A 23693-nucleotide genomic window follows, 5' to 3' on the forward strand; every position below is an offset into this window, starting at 1 on the left:
TTTCATGCTGTGTCAGTTATAAGCTTCCAGTTTGAAAAAAATCAAAATCAAAATCTAATTAAAGGATGTCTCATAATTGTAATATTTTTAGTGTTTGTTCTAGAAAATTGCTCATTTTATTATTCAAGGAGAGAATTCCAAACCAAATCATACCTAAATAGTTAAAAATTTTAAAATACAAATCAACAAAAATAATCAAACAGATAAATGTGTGTGAGAGAGAGACTTTGGTACTGGATATTTTCAAACAGACCAAGGCATGTGATTTAGAGAACAGACAAATGCCTATTGTCATTCTAGCCCTATCCTTTCGTGCCCATCCTAAAGTAAATCTAGTGCCTCTTGGTTTTACTTCGGAGCAAAATGATAGAATTAGGCTTGGCTAATCAGATTATTTATTATCCATATGGGATCTTGAAATTGAGAAGATCCCCTAACATGAGAATAAGATGAAGAGAAATATCTGCCTATTTACATCAATTATTCAGCTAAATCAGTGATTATATATTGGAGCATATAGCAACAATCATCTCATAAAATATGCATATTTTTGATTTTCTGGTGGATTTCTAGAATTTCTTCATGTGTGAGTGTGAGTACATGTTTCTTTATTTGAAAAGGATCTCACTAAAAGCAATCAACACATGACCATGACTAAAATGAACACATACTACAAGCATAGTGCAGAAATAAAGATTTGGAATGTGAGTTGATCTGCTGGAATCTATTCTTTGACCCTAGATTAGCATGTTGGCTACAAAAGAAGACATTACATCCTAGGAACGAGTCCCTTAAGTAGGCTTCGTTTTCTTCTTCTTCTTCTTTTTGACAAAGTAGACAGTAGTACATGACAGGCTAAAAATCAAAAGAAAAGCATTGAACGAGAGTCCAAGGGGCATGTTGGAGATTGAGGCAAGAATTTAGAAGACAAGTCTCTCGAATGAACTTTTCTCTATGTTGATGTAGGTACATTGCAGACACGTGAAAATGGATAAGAAAAGCACTCTATGAGGTTCTTGGGGCTGACACAAGAGAGAGATTGATGCATACACAGGTTGCAAGGCTTTAGATTCAGTAGATACTGAAAGAAAGCAATAGAGCAGTTGCCAACCATAGTAAAGAAGTGGAAGTCACATGGAGGAAGATTGGATCTGTTGCTGAGATGTTGGAGAGACCTCATGAATATATGAAGTTTAACATCATGGTTAAATGAGAAAGAGTTGTTGGAGTCCAGGTGGGAGGAAGTTGTGTCGTGAGCTCCAACTTCTAGTGTGGTAGAGTGCAAGGTCAGAGATTCCAACGGGTGCAAGGTGCGGACATGGCTGTGCAGGGATGCTGGATATGTGAGCATGATGTCTGAGTGCGCACTGAAGAGGGATTTGGCTTTTCATCCAAATGGAGTTCACATAGGAAAGAAAAGGATGACACATTTGTGGCTGCTAAGGATGCAAAGATGAGGATGGAGACCATCATGGAATGCGCAATGAGAATTGTTCAATGGAGGATTTTGAAGGAGATGTTCATGGATTAGGGGATACCATAGTCATTATTGTCCTCACTCTGAGGGGAGTTGTTTTGCAAATCTCTAATCATGAAAGGGATGCCATGTTAAATGGAGGTAATACAATTGTATTGATTTTATTATTTGATGACACCTAGAACATGGTGTATTTAAGTTTCTATGTATAGCCTTATACTAAAAGAGCTAAACCCACTACACAACTCCCAATAACAACTACAATTGGTTTAAAATTACCCCAAATGGAAGTTCATATCTTTCCTATTTTTTAAAACAAAGCAGGAATATAACCACTATACTGAAATTTTTTGATATGATTTGATTTGACTTGATTTAGTTGGTTTCCAATTGTTGTTGTTTCCTTATGTGCAACCTTGAATATATAATTTATTCATGGTTGAATTTTGCCCTACCTTACTATCTAAGCTATGCATAATGTTGTACCATGGTAATGAAGTGACTTACTAGGGAAATAATGCTTCCTTGTGGTTCAACTTAACCATATAGTTTCAATGTGTTGGAAGTATGTGTTAAGTTATTGCGATTTGTAATTTTGTCATGGGCATGTGAACTAGTGCTTGGACAGTGCATATAGAACTCATAGAGCTTTGGACTTGAGGATATCAAACTATTGGCATTGCAAAATGGGGTGATCATGGAGCTTAGGAAGAACTCAAGGACTTGATGATTGGAGGCTTAAATCAAGTGGAGATGGAGTTTGGGGAGTTTGGTGGACTTGATGGCATGGAGCTAAATTGAGTGGAGATAAAGCTCACAAAGCTTGGAGGACTCTATGGCATGGAGCCTAAATTGAGGAATTGAAGACCTAGACACATAAGAGCCATAAGAGATCATGTTTGGGACTTTAATTGGTTTTTGTCTTTGTAATGATGTAGTGATTGCCCATGCATCAAGTAAGCTAGCTAGGGTTTGGTTGTGAAATTTTCAAATGTCTGATTGATATCCCAAGTTGTGTTTTGTTGATCGTCTCAAGTGTTGTATCTTTTTAAGTGTAGTATGCTAAATGATGAGGACTACCCAAGTTTCTAGATCACAAAATGTTTATTTGACATGAGTAGTCAACTGGACATAAAGTCATTAACTTTTAACTGCTATATTTGGCAATCTAGTTATCTAGAGACCTTTTTTAGTCAACTGAAGGTGGTTGAATAGTAACCATTAGAACTTTTGCTTATGCTTATAAGTTCTTGGGAAGTGTTTGGACACTTTAAGGCATTATTATTTATAGTTTATTTGATGTGCTTAAGATGCTTAAAAGTCTCTCAAAATTTGGACAAAGGTTGAAAACATCAATTTAAACTTTATTCTGCTTAATTTTTTTTCGGAAGAATGAGTTATTTGTTGAATGAAACCCTTACATAAGGTTGAACTTGATAGCCCATTGCTTCTAGTAAAGTGGTGATACTAGTAGATTTGATTTGAAATTGATACACCAAAGGCCATGGAGTAGGAGCAGCATTTCTGAACCACATAAAATTGTATGTTAGCATTTATGTTATTTTTTTAAAATTATTTTCATTGTATATATATATAATGACATGAATTAAAATACACATTAGCACTTATTTGTATTGGTGCAAGGAATTGACGATTTGGATTCATTGTCTATTCACCTCCATTTAGTCGGACCATCTTCAACCCCTACATTTGATACTAGTTCCATCTTCCTTTTTTTCAATTTAATTTTTTGTGTTGAAATTTCACATAATATTCTTAGATTACTAAGAAAATACTCTTAGGACTCTTGTCCCCCTCTGTGATTAGACAGCTAAGCGTGTTAATGAGTTGGGCAAATTGTTTAAGTTAGATTTGTGTTTTATCTAACTTGTGTACAAAGTTGTGCAAGGTTTACTAGGTATACAGGTGGATTTGGCATAGTCAAAGTTTGTAATGGCTCAATGGCATAAGGTTGATAAGATTGGAGAAGGATGGTGTTTCTGAGAGATCGCAAGATGAGGAGTGTCGGAGCGTAGCAAGTCGAGGAGATTTATGTAAGCAAAGATGCAAGTGATGATTAAGGAGTCATTAAGGGCTCGAGGTATTTGAGGGACGTAGCTTGACAACAAAAGACTTAAATTTAGAGAAACTCCACAATTAAATGTGAGTGGAGTGCAATGATAGACAACAAACTTAGGTGGACTCAACCTTAGATTTCATCAAAGTGAGACGAAACAGTCGACTAGTGGCTAAGAAAACAATATGTGTAAAGGGTTTTGAGGTTTGATCAATTGATTGATGGTTCTGTGTCAGTTGATTAGTGGGTGATGGATGAATATCCTAAGTGGTTTGGAGTTTGTAGTTTGACAGTCAATTGGTCTATGAGGATTAAATGTTTGGTGGTCCAAATACCCCAAGTTATGGCTGATTGGGGATTTTGGATGGATCAGTTGAGTGGTGGCTAAGAATTAGTTGGCTGATAATACAAACCTTCACCAAATGAATAGAATATTTTTCGGTCGACTAGCTAGGTGACTAAGGTTCATTTAAAAATGAACAAATTTTCAGTTAACTAGTTTAGTCGACTAAGGTTCATTTGAAAATGAACATAATGTTTTCTAGTCCACATGCTTTCGAATGGACTTGCTGGTCGACTAGAATGAGGTTTGTCAAAAGGGAACCAAAGGTTTCTAGCATGATTTAAAATTTTGAACTGTATTAGAGTTTTGATTTATGACTCGAACGATATGTATTATTTCAAACCATTTTATTTGAAAATTTTGAACTATATTATTTGAAAATTTTGAACCGTATTATTTTCTGAGTTAGAAGTGCTTGCCTTTGGGGGCCCAAATACCAAGCTCACAAACACCACAATCTAGTCTTGGCTAGAAGGGAACAGGAGGGAAAGGCATGATCATCACCTAAATTAGAAGAGCTCATCTTGGAGTACAACAATGGTGAGACGTGTTTGGTAAGTATGGTAAGAAGTAAATTCAAAAATAAATCCAATTGAACAAGGTGAAGGTGTTTGGTTCAATGCTATAACTACCAAAAGGAAGGAAATGTAAAGCACAGGTGCTCCAGACCATTTAGGATGAGACTAGCTCATTAGACAAACCAAACAACAAAATGCTCTATTCTCAGCAATCTACAATGATGCAAACATACATTCATGACGATTGATGATGGTATAGCTTCATCTGATGAAGAAAAGGAGAAATAAGATTAAGAGATGACACAGTAAGTCAACAAATTGATTCCTTAAAATTATCCTTAGAAAATTTACTCTTAGATCACAATCTTTGGATATGCTAATTGGTAGTCAAAGAGTTAATTTTAGCAAAAAAACGCTTACGGTATAACGGATATAAAAAAAAAAAAACATATTTTAGCTTATTAGCTAGGGGCAAGGCAAAATTAGAAAAATAGTTAAGGCATAGAGACCTACACAATTTTTAGAACCCAATTGGAATTTGTTTCTGGTACCAAAAACGCTACTTAGCTAATAAAGGACCTTTAAGGTCAACCATATTAAAATATTTGCTATAATTATTATATAGTTGACATGACCTTAATATGATTTGAAAATATTTCAAAATTTTAAAACATTATATACTGCTGTAAACTCATGACTTTTATATTTGTATTTAAAATTTAATACAAAATTAATAGATTTTGAATATTTTCGTATTTATAACAAAATTGTTTTTTAGCATGCATTTTTTTTTATGAAAAATGATTTGTCACTAATAGGTATACATGAGATAATTTTCAAAATTTTTAAAATTTTAAATAAATTTTTGAAATTTAGCATAGTTTAGGTGTCAGTTAACTAATGTATCACAATCTATTAATTTTTTATTTCATTCAACTAACTTTCAGTGCACTCTTTTGATGAATGGGAAAGGGGGAGAAATTTAGAGTTGAGTTAGCTATTTTTCTCTATATTTTTTTAAAATTCCTAATTCAAGAGGAGCCTAGGTGAAGGTGTTTTGGGACTTTCCTTATATATTACTATGATTTTGACTAACTTAAAACCAATTGCCATTTTAAATTTAGGGTTACTTTAGCTCTATATTTTTCAAATATTCCTAACACTAGAGAAGCTTAGGTGAAGGGAGAGTTTGGGACTTTCTTTATATATTGCTATGATTCGACTAACTTAAAATTGATTGCCATATTAAATGTATGGTTAAGTTAGCCATTTTTATCTATGTTTTTCTAATATTTCTAACTCAAGGGGAGCTTAGGCGAAGGCAGAGTTTAGGGCTTTCCTTATATATTGCTATGATTTTGACTAACTTAAAACCAATCCCCAATCATCAAAAAGGAGAGATGTGTCCCCCTTTGCAATTGGATAGCTAAGTGTTTCTAACTTAAATGCTTTACTCAAATTGTGCAGGGCCTACTAAGTTCACTTGGCATGACCAACGTTCATGATGGCTTGAAGTCTATGAGACTCGAGAAGGGCGCATCTGAGGGATCATAGGACGAGGAGTATCAAAGCATGACAAGTTGAGGAGGAGATTGCACAAAAGTATGACTGAGGAGTCAAGGGTTCATAGCATCTGTGGGACACAACTTGATGGTAGAAGGGTTCAAGACTTTGAGAAAACTCCATGGGAGATATGAGTGGTGACTTGTATACAAGTCTAGGGTAGACAATAAACTTATGCATATTCGACCTTAGATTTGGTCAAAGTGAAAGAAACCAATCGACTGGTGTTGGGATCCATTCAAGTGGTGGTTGAGAAAACTATACCTTCTGTGTTTTAGGAGTTTATGGTTTGATCAATCAACTAATGATTCTGTATGTGGGTGATGGATCAATACTCTAAGTGGTTGGGGATTTGGAGTTTGACTCAATTGAGTAATATATGAGAATCACTTAACTGGTAGTCTAAATACCCCATGTTAAATCTAATTGGGGTATTTGAGTTGGATTAGTCGATTAATGCGCAAGGAGTTTATGGTTTGATCCAAGCGACTAGTATATGAGGATCAGTCGACTAATGGTCCAAATATCCTAAGTTATGTCTGATTAGGGTATTTTGGTTGGATGAGTCAATTGATTTGACAAACTTACTAAACAAACTGATGTTTTTCTAGTCAACTAGCTAGTTGATTGAGGCTCATCTGAAAATGAACACAATGTTTTCAAGTCAATTGGTCTAGTTGATCGAGGGGAATGAAAGATTTCCAAGTTGATTGACCCAGTTGACTAAGCATTGACCGGTTAACTGCTGGTAAGACTTCCAATTGAAGTTCCAATAGTGTGATTTGGATAAAGATCTAGAGGATTAGTCGACTGAAGGTCACCTATTTAACAAAATGACAAGATTTGGATTGAGGGCTATGTAAGGGGCCTCAAGGGATTGCGAGATGAAAACAACAACCAAGTTCAAATCATACCTACATATTGCTCTACTAAAGTCGTTATTATTCTTATTTTTATTATATTTTTCCTTTTGGTAATTGTTGTTATAAGAGTTTCTTCATGCTTAACTGAAGAGAAGAAAAGATAGTGGACTTCATATGCATAGGCTATCGACGTAGTGATTCTAGGGAATCATGAACTATGTAAAATGTGGAGTCACTTTGGTTTGATCATGATTTTAGTGTTTCTTTTATATTCTCTACCACACCAGCATCAGTCCTAACAAACACTACTTGGAAAATATATATTATTCAAGAACAATTTTAACTCTAATGAATTAGAAAAAAAAAAAGAGAGAATAGATTGAGATGGTAAAATATGTTCAAAGACAATCAGTGGGTTAATATAAGTTGAGCTAAACCAATTTGAGTCGAAGGTGTATGTATACAGAGATTTAAAAAATGTCTAGTAATGCGATGAAAATGACTTAATTGATGTGAATGCTATCAGTGATAAAACCTTTTATACAGGTTTATTGAGAGAGAAGATTGATATAACTGATCCCAAATCATTGGTTCTATGTTGCAGATTGTCAATTGGAATGATGTTATTCTCTGGATATACTTTGATGTCTTTTTTGTTGCAAATTTCAAGTAGCTTGATTTAAGAATTGTTTAATGTCCCTATTTCTACACTCTTGCTAGGATTAACATTAGCCCGTTAATCATATGCGATCTAATCTGTTGTCACATGTAAAGTTGATAGTAAACTGTCAGGAAAATTTTGCTGCTTTTGCATTCAATACATCATATTTTAAAAGGATAGCTGTTGGTTTGATTTTGAAACCAAGACCTTGAGAATTACTTCCAAAGTCCTCAGCTGCTGACTGGGCTGTTACAATGGGTTTTAACAGTCTTTGCTAGATGCAGAACATGATAGTAGGATTATAGGGAAAGACACCTGTGCAACAACAATTTGCCAATTCACTTTAAGCTTGCTTGTTACTCTTTGATAGTCTGTCTGTTTGATTCATTTCATGAAGATTGCTTTTACTAATTTTAAGAAAATGCTCTTAATACCGAATGTTCAAGTTTGTCTCTCACATATCAGATTCAGTTGAAGCAAATCATAGCTTTTGATAACCATTGGGTTTGTTTGTTTATTTTCTTCTTGACTTTTAATTTTAAATACCCACTGACAGAAAATTTGTGGAAGAACCTAATCGATAATCCGAACGACTGGTGGGACAACAGAGCGTGGAAGGTATCACCATAAATTAATATGATATTTATTTTAGTGCATCTTGAATCTATTCCCGGATCGACTGACTGATATTATCACATTATAGAAAGATTTGCAGATGAAGAAGTCATATCCTGATTTTAAGCACAAGGAGACTGGCGAATCTTTGTGGCTTTGTTCTATCGACACTCCTGACTGGGCTTTGTCAAAGTTGCCCCCAGTGGAGACGGCATCCCCAGTGGAGACAGCATCATCGTCATCTTAGGCACAGACATGGTTCTCTTTCTAAGCTTTTGTCGAACAGATTGATCGAAACTTTATCATTATCTGTTCTTGAAGCACAAGGAGACGTGCAATTCTGCTGACGCAAATTTTGTGAACCTACACTGAATGCATGCCGGGTGACTGGCAGCTAAATTAGCCTCTCGCATATCTGATGAGTTGATAGCTGGGAAAAAGGTACTTGTCTCATTTATAATTGTATTTTGGACTTTTTATCAAAGGACAGAGTTACCGCGTATCAGAAATTTGATATTTTTTAAGGGGCGTTTTTGTTTTCGATTTACCTTTCTTGCTTTTTCAATCTTAAATTTTAAAAAATGGGTTTTTTATTTTAAGTCAAACTGAATTAAATTAAAAAAAATTAATATTTAATTATTTTATAATTTCATACGAAAGTCATTAATGATTATATTTTATTTTTTAAATTTACGTTATTAAACTCATGATTAATTTTTAAATTTATCTATATTTTTTTTCATTTTTTTTGAAGTTTTAATAAAAATTAAAAAACAAAATAAGATTAATAAAAAATTATAAAATTAAAGGAATATTTAAAAAATAAAAAATAGATTTTATTTTATTTTTTAAAGTAGTTAATTATAAGAGAAAAATGAAATAAAATTGAAAAGTAGAAATCAAAATTTAAATAATTAAAAATAAATAAATTATTTGTGTTATTTTGATTAAATTATTTAGGTGTTAGTTTTGTCAAAATATCACCGCCTTAATATTAGTCTTTGAATAACACTAGTCTTTCTCAGAATAGGACATGGTGTTGATATTTGAAAATCAACATCAGAGTTTGTGTCAAGTTTCTTGTAGGATACTTAGAACTATGAGTGTACAACATCTATATCTTTTGGATATTCAACTTTTTTCATTTTATGATAACTTTTAAAAAATTTTACATTTTCTACGTCTATCAATGAATTTCAATTAAAATTCATTGATGAATTTAGCAGGTTTAGATTGTATATATTTCAAATCCTGTAAGTCTATGTAGTACCCTAGTGTCCTTCATGATTTATCTCAAAGCATTCCAAGCAATTGTTAGAAGGTTTATCAAATTTTAAAATTTTTATCAATTGGCATGGATTTATAACTTCTTGATGGAATCTCAAAATCATAATTGCACATCATCTATATCTTCTCGACACTCAACTATTTCATTTTATGGTATTTTTTTTAGAAATTAAAATCCATTAAATTATATCAATGAGTTTTGATAAAAAATTATTAATGGACTTAACAAGCTCATATTACATCCATTCCAAGTCTTATAGGTTTATGTAGTGCCTTGGAGTACAAGTAATGGTCCTCAGTTATTATCTTGAAGCATTCCAAACAGTACTCAAAAGGTTTAAAAAATTTCAGACTTTATGTTAATTGACATAGGTCCATAACTTCTTGCTTGAGACTCAAAGTCATAATCCATAACAAATATATCATCTCCACACTTAACTCTTCTATTTCATAGTAATTTTTTAGAAATCCAAATTTAATAGGTCTATCAATAAATTTTGATTAAAATCTTCATATGCTAAGATTACACTCATTCTAAGTCCTATAAATTTATGTAGTGCTCAGGAGTCCAAGTGTATCCTCAGTTACTGTTTAAAAGCATTTTCAATACTGCTCAAAAAGTTTTTAAACTTTCAAAAAATTATAATATTGATTTTCAAATAAGAACACCATTTAGTATTGATATTCTGAAATCAGCACCACAGTGTTGTAAGAAAGCAATACCAAAGTGATAATTTAATCAAAACAGTATCAAAGTAATTTATTTATTTTTAGTTATTTAATTTTGTTTCATTTTTCTCTTATAATTAGCTATTTAAAAATAATATTTTTTTAATTAAGATTCCTTTAATTTTATAATTTTTTACTAATTATTTTTATTTTTATTTTTAATTTTTATTAAAATTTTAAATTTTTAGAAAAATATGGATAGATTTAGGAGATGATCATGAGTTTAATGACATATATTTTAAAAAATAAATAAATTTTTTAGGATGACTTTTGTATAAACTTCCTTAATGAATAATTAAGTTTTTATTTTTTTTATTTGGTTCGGTTCAATTTAAATAAAAATATAAAATATTTTTTTAATTTTTATTGAAAAAAGCGATAGAGATATACTCACAAACAAGTGTGTCTTTCAAGAAATATCAAAATTTAGTATACCTTTTCGGTATTATTCAATTTTAAATGTGTCCTTTGATTAAAAAAAACCGTTATATTTCACTTTAGAGTAACTTCAGTGAAAGTTGCTTCATCCTTGAGAAGTTTTAGAAGTTGGTGCTTTACTAAAGTTGTTTCTAATTAAAGCAATTTCGGTTAAAATTGTATTAGGTGGTTCTTTTGACATAATTTATTAAACGCTTCAGCAAAAGATAGAATTCGCTACCTCCAATGGTCCCATACGGTTGATCTCACGCCTATTTATAAGGAAGTAAATCGGAGAAGTTGCAGTTGATCACAACGGAGGAAGACATTATCTTCGGCTTTATAAGATTCGACCTTTGTCTACTTCAGTAACTCTATCCATTGTAATCAACTCAGCTATTCTTCGAGACCAATTTATTAAACGCAAATGTTAGTTGAGAGGATCATCATACACCGTGATGAAAGCAAGGTTACCATTCAATATTAAGCTTTAATTAGAAATTGTTTTTCCAAAGCATTTTCTAGTCGTGTAATATGCATATTATGATGTTCCTACATAAGTATGTTTTGGTTTTAATAGTTTAGTTCTAAAATTAGCTTTGAGGGTATATGGTGTTTGCCAGTGATAGAGGATAATTTTTTTTAATTGAAATTATGCAAAAAAAAAAACTTCAGATTTATTTGTCGAGATGACTTGAACGAATAACCTTAAGTTGTTAAGTAGGGAAGGATGAACTGCATTGTCTAGAAGATTGAGTTGCCTTCTATAGCAAAGTTATTTAAGCTTAATGTAATGACTATTAGACTCACAGTTAATAAGAATGAAAGCTCTTTCACTTATATGCTTGAGTTTTCATGTTTGTGGCATGGTAGAATAGGACATGTTAACTACGATGTATTGCGTAATTAATTAACATGCAAATCATACATATATTTCATCTTCCGAAACATAAGTGTGACACTTGTGTCGAAGCAAAAATGACAAGGTCATCCTTTCAACAAATTGAAAGAAGCAACGAGCCATTCGATCTAATTCACATCGACGTGTGCAACCTAAAGGACGTTGGATTTCGATATGTGTAATTTTAAATTTTAATTTCTCTAAATATGTAGTGGAAGCGTAATAAATATTTTATTACTAACTACATATAACAACCACACAAGGATACACATACATGCAAATATAATCATAGATAAGACATAAATTTATACCTTTTGGATGATGTGAAGCTAAAACAATATCAACTAGTAACCTTGAGCAAGGTTGCCTCTACTCGTATCCACGTCGAGATCACCTTAAGATAACTTTTCTAAATCACGTGTCATGTCTCAATTTCGATTCTAGTCGAAGGAGGAAAACAAGAGATTCAAGAGAGGATCTACGGTCTGATTATGTATCTAGCAGCTCGAAGCAACCCAAGGGTACGAATCAGATTGAATAGAGGCGATCACATCACTGTTGAAAAAAAAATGATAAATCTCAGTTAGTCGTATTGACTCAATCCCTAGGGGTGACTGGCCCGGTCCCACGGAAGTTTCCCACCGGCCATCAGGGTAAATCGAGAAGAGCACGCAGCGGCCAACCCAGATGCCCAGTATCCTTTGATTGCGATCCCCATTTGGAGAAAAATTTCTGCAAATACGCCGTAGCTGGGGATCGAACCGCGGGTGCTTGGGTGACAACCTGGATGTCCTACCGCGGCACCATGGCCTCGGGGACATATGGCTTGTTGTTAAGAAGGGCTCCCAGGGCGTAACACCTTCAGGCTCGCGCATAGCATTATAAATCTCGTGAGATAGACTTACGATATGTATGGAGCACCGAACCCTGAGCTCATGATATAGTCTTATGACAAGCATAGAGCACTGAGCTTCAAGCTCATAACATAACCTTACGACAAGAAAGAAGCATCGAGCATTGAACTCCGAGCTCGCGACATAACTTTACGATAGGAATGAAGCACTGAGCCTTGAGCTCGCAATATATCCTTACGACAGACAAAGAGCATCGAACCTCAAACCCCGAGCTCGTAACATAGTCTTATGATAGACATGAAATACCAAGCTCTGAGTTCACGACATAGCCTTACGATAGATATGGAGCCCTAAGTCTTGAGCTTGTAATATAGCCTTATGACAGACATACCACATCGAGTTCCGAGCTCACGATATAGCCTTACAATATGTATGGAGCACCGAGCCTTGAGCTAGTGACAGAGCTTTACGATGGGCATAGAACACAGAGCCTAAAGCTTGTGATATAGCCTTACGACAGACACAAAGCATCGAACCTTGAGCTCGCGATATAACCTTACAACAAGCACAAAACACTAAAATCTAAGATCATGATATAGCCTTATGATAAATACTGAGCCCCAAGCTTATGGTATAGCCTGACGACACGTAGAGAGCATCGAACCTCAAGCTTGAAACATATCCTCGTGACCTTGTCTTACGACGGATATGAAACTCTTGGACTCGAGCTATCATATAGCCTTATAAAAGGCTAGAATTTCTCTATTCTCAAAATTTACAACTCCATCGACGATTACTTTACAAATAGCTTCCACACGCTTTTGAAGGCTCATTATATTTTTGGCTACAATTAAAATAATCAAGATTTGAGTCGATAAAAAAAAATAGATTTGACTTAAGAAAAAAAATATAAAAGTAAATACTTTGAAATTCATTTGTCTTTCAATTTTAAATTATTCTTAAATTTATTTTCTTTCACAAAGTTATATGTTCTCCCTCGAGGCCTGTTGTTGCGACGACTCATAATTTTCAATGTTCGAACCAACCGCCAGCGGGGAGGGAATCGATGCATCGATGCGAGCGACTTCTCTCTCACGCTTTAGTGGCTGTGTTTTCGTCCCAGGGCAATGGTGAACGGTAGGACATTTTGATTTGTGACCTAGGGATCCTACGGTTTGATCCCAGCTACGGCGTATTTGTAAGAATTTTCTTTCAAATGGAGAACAAAGTATGTTGGGATTGGCCGCCGTATGCGCTTCCTGATTTATCCTGGTGGTCGGTGGAAAATTTCTGTGGGACCGGATCGACCACTCCCAGAGATTGAGTTCATAAGACTAACTGAAATTTATTATTTTTTAATGGCTGCGTTTTCAACCGTCCGATAAAGGAAATATGGACGTCCGGATCTAGGGCAGCCCTGTCAAGATGAAGTCGCCATGAGGTCAAAAGGTCAAGCATAAAACCCTGCCGAGTGTCGTTGTCACCCTCGTCCAAAAGTGGTTTCTAGGGTTTTAGACTTTGCTCGCTGCACTGTCCTCATGAATCTCTCCCGGGCCATCGCCGGAGTGCTATCTCCCCACTCCCGCCGGTCCCCTAGATGGCTGTTCTCTCTCGGTTCCTCCTTCACCGCCCAGCAACTTGCATCTATCTCTTCCTCGCCGCTGAAGTCCACTTCCGAAACAATCACCGAGCCTAAGCCTGAGGCGTCCTCTCCTGGGTTGTCGCCCTCGCCTGCCACCGAAGCGCCTGTTCCCCCCTCCCTGGAAAATTACGAGAAGTCGTCGGACCTGCCACTCCCGAAGGAGATACCCTTTCAACCGCAGATTCATGACCAGATGCACCTCGCGCCCTCTCCTGGGTTGTCGTCTTCGCCTTCCACCGAAGCGCCTGCTCCCCCCTCCCTGGAAAGTTACAAGAAGTCGTCGGACCTGCCTCGTCCGAAGGAGATACCCTTTCAACCGCAGATTCATAGCCAGATGCACCCCGCGTCCTCTCCTGGGTTGTCGTCTTCGCCTGCCACCGAAGCGCCTGCTCCCCCCTCCTTGGAAAATTACAAGAAGTCAGTGGACCTGCCACGCCCGAAGTCGATATTCTTTCAACCGCAGATTCTTAACCAGATGCACCTCGTCGGTTACGTCGGTGCGCCGGTTCAGCTTCAGATGTTACCCAATGGATCCTGTGTCGCCGTCTCGGTTATTACCTCTAAGAAGATCCGGGGGCTACTTTCATTCAGGTCCGCTCGCTTCTAAACTTGACGCGTTGACTTGATAATAAAATTTCGCTCTTGTTGACTTTGATGTGGCTCTAGCCATTCCGTTTTTGAAATACTATGAACAAGTGTCTTCTACTCTAGAAACTAAAGATTTGTATCAATAGTTATGTTATACTCATCATGATAGAAATTCATCCTAGAAAGTTGCTTAGCGATGATGTATGCTTCAGAAAGAATGACCATATACTAGCAGTATGATTTTTAAGAACCACCGCACAAGGCAACAAATTGACCATAGGTTGTCCAATGCGTGAGTGTTTGCTTATGGCGATGCACTAAATTGACATGAACATTTATTTTGTGAGTGATATAGGATATTACTTATGTTCATGTTATTTATATATTCGATTTACATATATTGTTGGTTAATATCAATTGTCATATCTTATGTATTTTGTATTGTGTACTTGACATTTCTTTTAATAAGAAATTATGAGTTAGATGTATTTATTAATTTATTTTCTTGTAAATATGTTAATTATTTTTACTAGTATACTTGTTGTTTTTGGTATTTTTAATATTGGTTGCATATGCCACCATGTACCACATATACACTATGTAGTGGGTTGACCACATTAATGATTTTCGAGACCTTGCTAAGTGGTACATAATCTTAAACTACTAGAACTAATGACTTCTCTCTTGTACTAAGAAGTACAAGAGATATCCAAATTTATGGTCTTCCTTTGGTACTAATATGTACTAGTCTTGTTGGTAGGTGGTATTTGGTAAAACTTTGAACCATAGAGGAGTGTGAGGAAACATGATTTTGTAATCATGTTTATCCCAAAAGATTATGTTAAAATTATTCCATAAATTATGAGATATAAGTAGAGTTTTTATTAAAAAGTCACCTATTTTATGAAAGATAAGTCGTGATATTAATTTATAAAAGGAATTAAGATTCTATGTATTGGATAAGTTTTAAAGGTAATACAATTTTCAATTTATAACATGATATCAAAACAAACACTAGCCACCTCTCCAGTCGCAACAATTAAAACACCACTAACCCTAGTCTCCTTCTCTTCGTTAATGGAAGAATGAGATGAGGGTTTGGGTCTAAATATGCAAATCTTAACTAAAGCAAAGGAAAATAAGAGCGACAATGACATTTTTGCCCCCTACGTGGGGGAATACAATGACTCCTTTTGCCCCCTACGCAAGGGATCGAGCAAGATCTTCCTTATATTATCTCTGCGACTTCGTTGATCTTGCGAGGCCAGGGATAGAGTAAGGTCGTCTTTATATTCTCCTCGATCTCAATGATCTTCTGAGGCAAGGGATCTGACATGGCCTCCTTATTACACTCACCCAAGACGGTTACAGGCTACTTGTGGTCTTGGGATTGAGTTTATGCTCTCCCGTCTCTTGGTTGTGGGATTGATTTAGAAGGGCTCTCCCGGTGTCTTGACTACTGGATCGACTTAGAAGGACTCTCTTGGTCCCTTGACTATTGGATCAACTTAGAAGGACTATCTCGATCCCTTGATCGCCAAATTGACTTAGAAGGGCTTTCTTGGTCCTTTGACAGCTGGATTGACTTAGAAGGGCTCTCTCAGTCCCTTGTCCGCTGGATCGATTTAGAACGGCTCTCTTGATCCCTTTATTGATGGATCCACTCAGAAGGGTATTCTTGGTCTTTGATTGCCAATGTGACTTGGGAGGGTTCATCATGCAATTAGGGTAAGGGGATGTGGGTTGCAATGACCTAGCTGGTAATGAATTAACTTCGAGGTCTCTTTGTCTGGACCATATTGCTTGGCCCCTTGATCAGGGGTTGCAAGCCGATACAGTCAAGTCTGCGATATGTTAACACTTGGGCGTTTTGGCTTGGAAACCCGAGTTAGAAAGGGGAGAAAGAGGGGGTCTTGAAGGCTCACCATGCCTTCCCCTCTCTTTTTAAAGTGGCCTTGGCTCTCAAAGTTTGACACATCGGTCCCTGGGTCAGTAAAGAACAATGCCTAAACCTCATTTTCTTTTTGCTTCGAATTTGCACAAGACAAAATCGTGGGAGGAAAGGACCCTATGGTTTTGCAGTCCTTCCTTTTTTTTATGGTGTCCTAGGTTGGTGAGGCGGCGGGACCTAATTGTTTGCGAAGAGAAAACACCGTATAATGGAGTCTTTAAGGAAGAACCACCAAACTATGAGCTAGTTGTATGATGACGGGGAGGGTCCTAATTCTTTAGTTCTCATCTGGACCTGCTAGTTTTCCATAGAAGGGAGCAAGGTTACCCTTGGGAAGCTTTCTTTTAACCTTGCTACTCCCCTTGAGTAAGAAGTCAGCTTCTTTTGGCAAATCATTCGGGGAGCATTTTCAATGTTATCTCGATATTCTATTGGGCCATTCGATTCCCCTAATGTCGGGAGCATCACAGGATGCATATTAGCGGTTGCGAGGAATGGGAAATAGACAAGCACACACAATGAAAGTAGAGATATGATTTTAGAGAGATGATTTTAATGAAGAGTATGTTACTCTACAACTTGTTACAAGACAACCCAGACAATACATCACAAACACTCATACGACACATCATAAGCACTCCACATACGGAGCGCGATACGTCCTAGGAAAGGGTACCTTGGGAGTAGTCAGTAAAACTACCCAAGGATTATCACTTGAAAGGAGAAAGATGGTTGCCCAAGGGAAGTCGCCAAGGAATTCAAGCCTTGGCTTCCCCGGGAGACCTTGTCTTTGTGGAAAACTTATTTTCGAATAATTTTCATTATGGTAGGTATCATGGTCCAAAGCAGGCCACCAAAGGTTGGGGAAGACCACTGCACCTTCTAAGAAGGTTGCAATGCTTCCCCTATGACCGGTGCAATAGGAGGACCGTTAAGTTGGAGGAGGCTGATAACGAGGTCCTCTTGGATCTAGCCCCTCATCATCAAAAGGCACCTGTTGTTGCAAAAGTCGCCATTAAAGGCACTGCATGTTACAAGCACCCCTCTTGGTAGAGGGTGGTGAAGGACCAGATGCCACCCTATCAATTGCCAGAGCATATCGTCTCCCTTTTCTCTTCTAGTCTCTTGATCGTCAGATCAGAATAGCTCAGCGAATAGACAAGCTGGGGCATATGGGAGTAAGGGGAAGAAGTGATGAAGCAAAGGGGTAGGGCTTTATATAGCTTACTCCCTCTCCCCTTATCCATGGATAATGTCGATGTGGCGACAAGTGCAAATATCATGCTGCAGTCATTAAAGATTCCCCTCTCTCTTCAGAACGACCAATCATGATGAGCTGTCCCATCCCTAAGAGGCGGTTTAGATTTTCATTGAGAAAGAAGCATCACTGGTTTTCGTACTTCCCTAAGCAAGCCTTGCCTAATTGTCGTTTTGTAGAATTTCCTTCACGATCATGATATTCTCCATTTTAACCATCCTACTTGTATTCTATATAAGATATCTCTCTTAATTTCTTTATTTTTTAATATTCAAAGCTCTCAATTATAGGTAACTTGTCATCTCGTATCTTAATAATTGTCTCACTATGTCTAATATTGCTAAATTTAAATTTTATATATTCTAATTTTATTCTGCTAAACTTAAAATCTTTCATTTTTTGTGTTTCCCTACAAGATAAGCTTAGCATTTACTTTTTTACGTGTCTCATTTATCAAAACAATATCATCTGCAAACAACATGCACTATTGTCTTAAATGTGTCTGTTTATTCATAATTAGTGTAAAAATATATAGATTTAGAGCTTATCTTTGATATAACCTTATCTTTATAGTCTTTTTAATAAGGTCGACGAATATTATATGTAAGTTTTGCTTCTTTTTCCAATACCTTTTCAATTAATTATCTAAGAAGATGGATAATATTTATTGTCGACCTTCTAGTTATGAATCCAAATTGATTTTTGATCATTATTGATCTCCTTAGACATTTTTTTTTGTCATTCTTTCTCAAAATTCCATAGTACAATTCATTAGCATAATGCCTTTATAATTCATTTAATTTCGTATATCTCTTTTATTTTTATGCACCGAATTTTAACATTTAGATCAATTAAAATATATTGTATTAAATTAAGTAGAGTATTGTTTCTTGCAAATTTGAGTAATTTTGATTAGATAGGTCAAATCATGCAAGTTTAACTAATACCAAGTTTTTGTGACACTTATGATTGATCAATCTCTACTAGGGTGTAAATGAGTCGAGTTTACCTTTAAAAAATAAATTTACAATTAAATATTACACAATTTAACAAATACGTTTCATAAATTGTTTATGAATTTTGTTCATCAAAGTTAATGAACCAAGTTTACTAGTGTTCAAGTTTGTTTATTTAATATATTCTTTTGAATGAACATAAACAAGCTTTATTGAGCCACCAAGCTTGTTCACGAACGCCCGATTCATTTACAGTGCTAATCCCTATGTCACTTTGGTATTTTAGACAAGATAGTGATTATCAGCAAATTCTGAACTGAAAACATATGTATATACATGTTCGATTTGGTTGATGTTGATATAGAATGAACCAATGCCATTTTTGATCCTTGTTTGTATTCCTTTGTGTTATCAGGATCCCAGTAATTTTTGAAGGTGATTTGGCACAAATTGCTGCGTGTCACTTGAAGGAAAATGATCTCATTTATGTGGCCGGTCAATTAAGTGGAGATGCACCATCTGTTGCACAAGAAGTTTCTTGCACTAACATTCAGGTAGAAGATATTCTCATCCTATATATATATATATATATATATGTTTTACATATATAGGGTTGACTTTATGCTTATCCATCATGTAGTATTTTCTATTGATGTTACATTGAAGTTGCTCTAGCCTTTGAATTGATGATTGCCTATGTCCACAAGTACAGCTGAAAAAGCAAAATATTACAGAGTTTGATTTATCTATTTCTTATTTTGCAAAATTGCTACCTTTTTCTCATTTATTAGTCTTTTTGAAATTTCCATGGAGATTCCATACTATGTAGTAATGAATTAGTCTAATACGGATAAAGAAGTCAAATAAGTAGGATTTCCCACTACTAGAGTTTGCCCAAATAAATTGTGATTGCAATGCTTTGCTATAATTAATAATTATAAGTAGGTATCAACATCTAACTTAACCAAAGTCATAAATTTGATGATAGGTATCAATTGAAGAGTAAAAATAGGTATCAATTGAAGAATAATTCAAAGTATATATTTTAATTTTTAAAATAACCCTTCTTATGTTAATTCTCATGTAAAACAATCATCTACAATCATTTGATCTGAACAATATCAATTATTTAACCCCCTAATAGCATTTTTTATTTTAAAAACTCATTTAACAATTTTAATTATTATTTTAATCTCCTTGTTTGAAGACAGTTTTAGAAGCACAAAATAATCATGTGCATTTGTATTCATGCATAAAAGAATATGTAAAGAAACAAAATGATAGAGGATAGATTTATCCACTTGTATGTATCTACAAATACAATATAAAAATAATTATAAAGCTCAAAATAAATCTCTAACAATTATAATAACAAAAAATCTAAAAATTAATAAAAATAGAAGCTGGTGGATTAAATTTCGATCATGCTAACTCGATATAATCTCAATTTCTAAACGAGAGACGTACTATCAAGGAACAAATTTATTTTTCCATTTTATACTAGACAAGTCAGTTAAAACAAAAATATAATAAAATATTTACCTTTCCTTCAATTGACAAAACAAGGTAGATGTTTTGCTAATACTATACAATAAATCATAATTGATCGGAATTAACCAATTATTTACTAATGCCAACTTACAATTATTCACTAGTTCTTTCCTTTAATTGGATGATGTATGAGCAATAACCAAGAGGGGAAAAGGATTGCCGAATGAGGGTTGTGGGTGTCTAAATAATAGGAGAGTTGACTAATGGTTGTGGACATGGGGAAAAATGGTAGAGAGAGAGTGAAAGAGAGGAGGGTTCCCCTTTGCTCATCGTTCATGGTGGCTTCCCTTGGCTCCAATGACAACCCAATGTCATAATTATTTAAGGCGTGAGATGCCCAAAAGTGCATAGGTGTTATGAGGTCTGAGGTGCACGACGCAAGATAATACGCATGCCTTATCGAAATAAGGTGCTATGGCTATAAAGTTTACAATTCAAATATATAGAGAGAATTTTTGTCAAAATATTTCACTAACAAAATTTTAGTCCATAAAATATTAAATAATAATGTAAATATAAAGTTCACTAGCAAATAAATACGTTATGTGCATAATTTAAATATTTAAATCATTAAAATCTTCATTAGCTTCCTCAATCATATCATTATCATCATCACAGATTTGTATAGTTGAATCTTTATTGGTTTCTTCAAGATCGATTTCTTCCTCCTCTGACAAGGGACATGCTTAAGGTGCACAGGTGCAAGAGGATCGCTTGGTTGCACTTTGCATCTAGGCACAACCAAGTGAACGCCTTTAATAACTATGCCTAGTGTTGTGATGAATGATTGCATCTATTATTGTGCACTCACTGAAAGGGAATATAAAAGAGGGGGAAGAGAAACTAAGAGGGGAAAAGGACTACCAATGACTAACACCCATGCACGCGTGCACACTAACATGGTGGAGGCGCAATGTGATAAGATAAGGGGTGGTGGTGGTGCTAGTATGATGGCTAGAAAGAGCAGGAAGAGAGGAAGGGGAAAAGGAAGTTTTGGTTGGGGAAAATGTGACATCGACAGAAGGGAGTGATGGCTGGTGGAGGAGGTATTGCTGGTTAGAAGATGAAGAGGAAGATGGTGTTGGTGGGGGAAGAATCTGAATGTCATGTGGGGAAGAAGTTGCACGTGCGATAGCAAGGAGAAGAGAAAAATAAAACGTAAGTTAGAGAAAATAGATACAAAATTATTCTTAAACTCTTCAAAAATTCCCTAATTTGTTCCAAATCGACTAAACTTGTTAATCTCCACTTAAAATTTTGTTTAATCATAAATTGATCAAAATAAATCCTAATTGACCTTTGTTAGACTCACGCAATCCCAATCACTCAATCAATTGATTAAATTTGATCCCAATTCAACTTCAATTCGACTCTCATTCTATTTTGATGTATCGGTTTAATTTATTTTAGCATTTAAAAATTTTAGAATTTTTTTAAGACTTGAAAAATTATAGATTGAATTTAGTATTTAATATCCTCTCCATTAAACGAAATTTGATCATTAAATTTAATTATTTGAGAAGAATAGGTGGGGGTGTCTGTTGCGCATTTCAAGTGGTGTTGCTACCTAAGTTTTACGAGGTGGATGCACTTGTTTCACAATTGATTTCTCCTTATAATCCAGAATTCGAATTAGGAATTCCTTGTAAGACACTAGACAGGAGTGGTTCAGTGAGATCCTCGAGGATGCTTCGAATTTGACGTATTTCTACAACATAGAAATATGGAAGACGTATGCACTCCTATTAAGTCCGGGGGTAAAACAAGTCAATAAACTATTGCACCAATCCATTCTTTTAAAATTTGACAAGCTTCAATAAATTTGGAAGCCAACTTCTCTTTTAGACTGAACCTCTTCATCCACTTATAAGAAAAATTTGATCACCCACTGCAAACTGTAGTATCCTTTGTCTACGGTCCATATACCTTTTTTGTTGACTTGAGTAGTTAGCAGTTTTTGTTTTACAATCCACACTAGCTCAACTACTTCCTACTGAATACTTTATAGTGGGCATAAGAGCTGACGCTTTCCAACCTTGTCCTATAAAGTAGGAGATTTATATATCCTACTATAAAATGCCTCAAAATGAGCTATCATATAGTAGAATCCTAATTAGGCAAACTCTACCAAATGTAAGTGGTCCTTTTAGCCACCACTAAAATCCAATACATATATCCACAAAAGATTCTATAGGGTCTTGATAATGCACTCTAATTGCTATTAGTATGAAAAGCAGTGCTTCAGTAGAGCTTAAGACCAAATGTTTTTTGGAAACTCCACCTGAACCTCAAAGTAAAGCGTTAGAAATGGTACTAAAGGGAATGCTGTGGAGTCTATGAGTAAGCAACAAATGAGCACTCGACTTTGTCAATCAATCAATGACCACCCAAATTGATTCATGCCCTTCTTAATCCTTGTAACCCTGTGACAAAGTCTTAACATGCTCCCACTTTCATTATTTTTTGAAGCAGCCCAATTGATCGTCTTTGTTATTCTTCCATAATTTGTTGGAAAATTAGATATTGAGCTATACAGTTTGTAATATCTATTTTCATACCTTTCCATAAATATGATCATTTCAAATCTCAATACATTTGGGTACCATTAGGATGAATTATAAATTTCAATCAATATGCTTCTCGAAGGAGATCTTCCTTGATAGGGTTTGTGCCTCAGAAATTCATAACTTATCTCAGAATTGAAGCGATCCATCCGTATAATGAAAAAATTCTCATTTGTGCTTAAATCGAGCTCACTCACCATTGATTTGCGATATTGGTCTTTATTTTCCATAGTAATCTCAACTAGTTAGGGATGCCAACATACCTTGTTGAGTCTGCCTCCAACGAGATCTAAATCTAAAAATTACCTCACTAACCTACTGGGGCAAGCCGATACTCTTTTAGATTTTCTACTCAATGTATCTACCACTATATTAACTTTCCTAGATAGTAAGAAGATAACATGGATTGAAATACCGAGTCACACCGTCCGAAACGGACGGTATTTACTATTCCGGTGTGGGATTGGCACCGATACCTATCGGCACCGTGATTGCGAGGTCGTCGGACCCCGTAGTTGCCTTCTGTGCCCTCATGACCCAAGGCCACCCTCTGCTGAAGCGCAGAGATTATCGCGGGTTGCGGCGGAGACACCCACACAATCCAAAAAAAAACTTACGTAGTAATTAAACTTAAACTTTAAATTTAGGTTAATAATTTCAATCAACTCCTAACTATAATGGGATAATCTAAATAACCTAATAAAGGTATCTTATTAATTTAATATATATTATTTATTTTAATTTTGAAAATATATAATAAATTATTTTATTTATTTACCAGATAGAGGTGCAATGATTTTCTTCAAACTCTATGGTGCCATCCGATATGAGACTTTTGATATTGGAGCTGTACTAGAAAGTGAATGGTAAACTCTAGT

The 23693-nt window shown here is 35.2% G+C and overlaps 2 protein-coding genes across 2 annotated transcripts in view; both read left to right on the forward strand.

Moving 5' to 3' along the window:
• Nucleotides 1-8601, forward strand: part of LOC141843100 (protein OSB2, chloroplastic-like) — a 43617-nt gene extending 35016 nt beyond the window's left edge. The window contains exons 7-8 of the mRNA XM_074731129.1: nt 8059-8120; nt 8206-8601. Of these exons, the coding sequence (XP_074587230.1) occupies nt 8059-8120; nt 8206-8364 (221 nt within the window). The 3' untranslated portion in view covers nt 8365-8601. The remainder of the gene's footprint in view (nt 1-8058; nt 8121-8205) is intronic.
• A 5216-nt stretch (nt 8602-13817) lies between these two features.
• Nucleotides 13818-19375, forward strand: LOC141842873 (uncharacterized). Its single transcript, XM_074730857.1, has 3 exons — nt 13818-14538; nt 19116-19254; nt 19367-19375. Exons 1-3 carry the CDS (start codon nt 13844-13846, stop codon nt 19373-19375), a joined length of 843 nt encoding a protein of 280 aa, XP_074586958.1. The 5' UTR covers nt 13818-13843.
• Nucleotides 19376-23693: the final 4318 nt, after the last annotated feature.

Source organism: Curcuma longa, chromosome 12 (genome assembly GCF_044706935.1).
Source record: "Curcuma longa cultivar G26 ecotype Majalengka, Jawa Barat chromosome 12, ITB_CL_G26_1.1, whole genome shotgun sequence".
Taxonomy (NCBI): Eukaryota; Viridiplantae; Streptophyta; class Magnoliopsida; order Zingiberales; family Zingiberaceae; genus Curcuma; species Curcuma longa.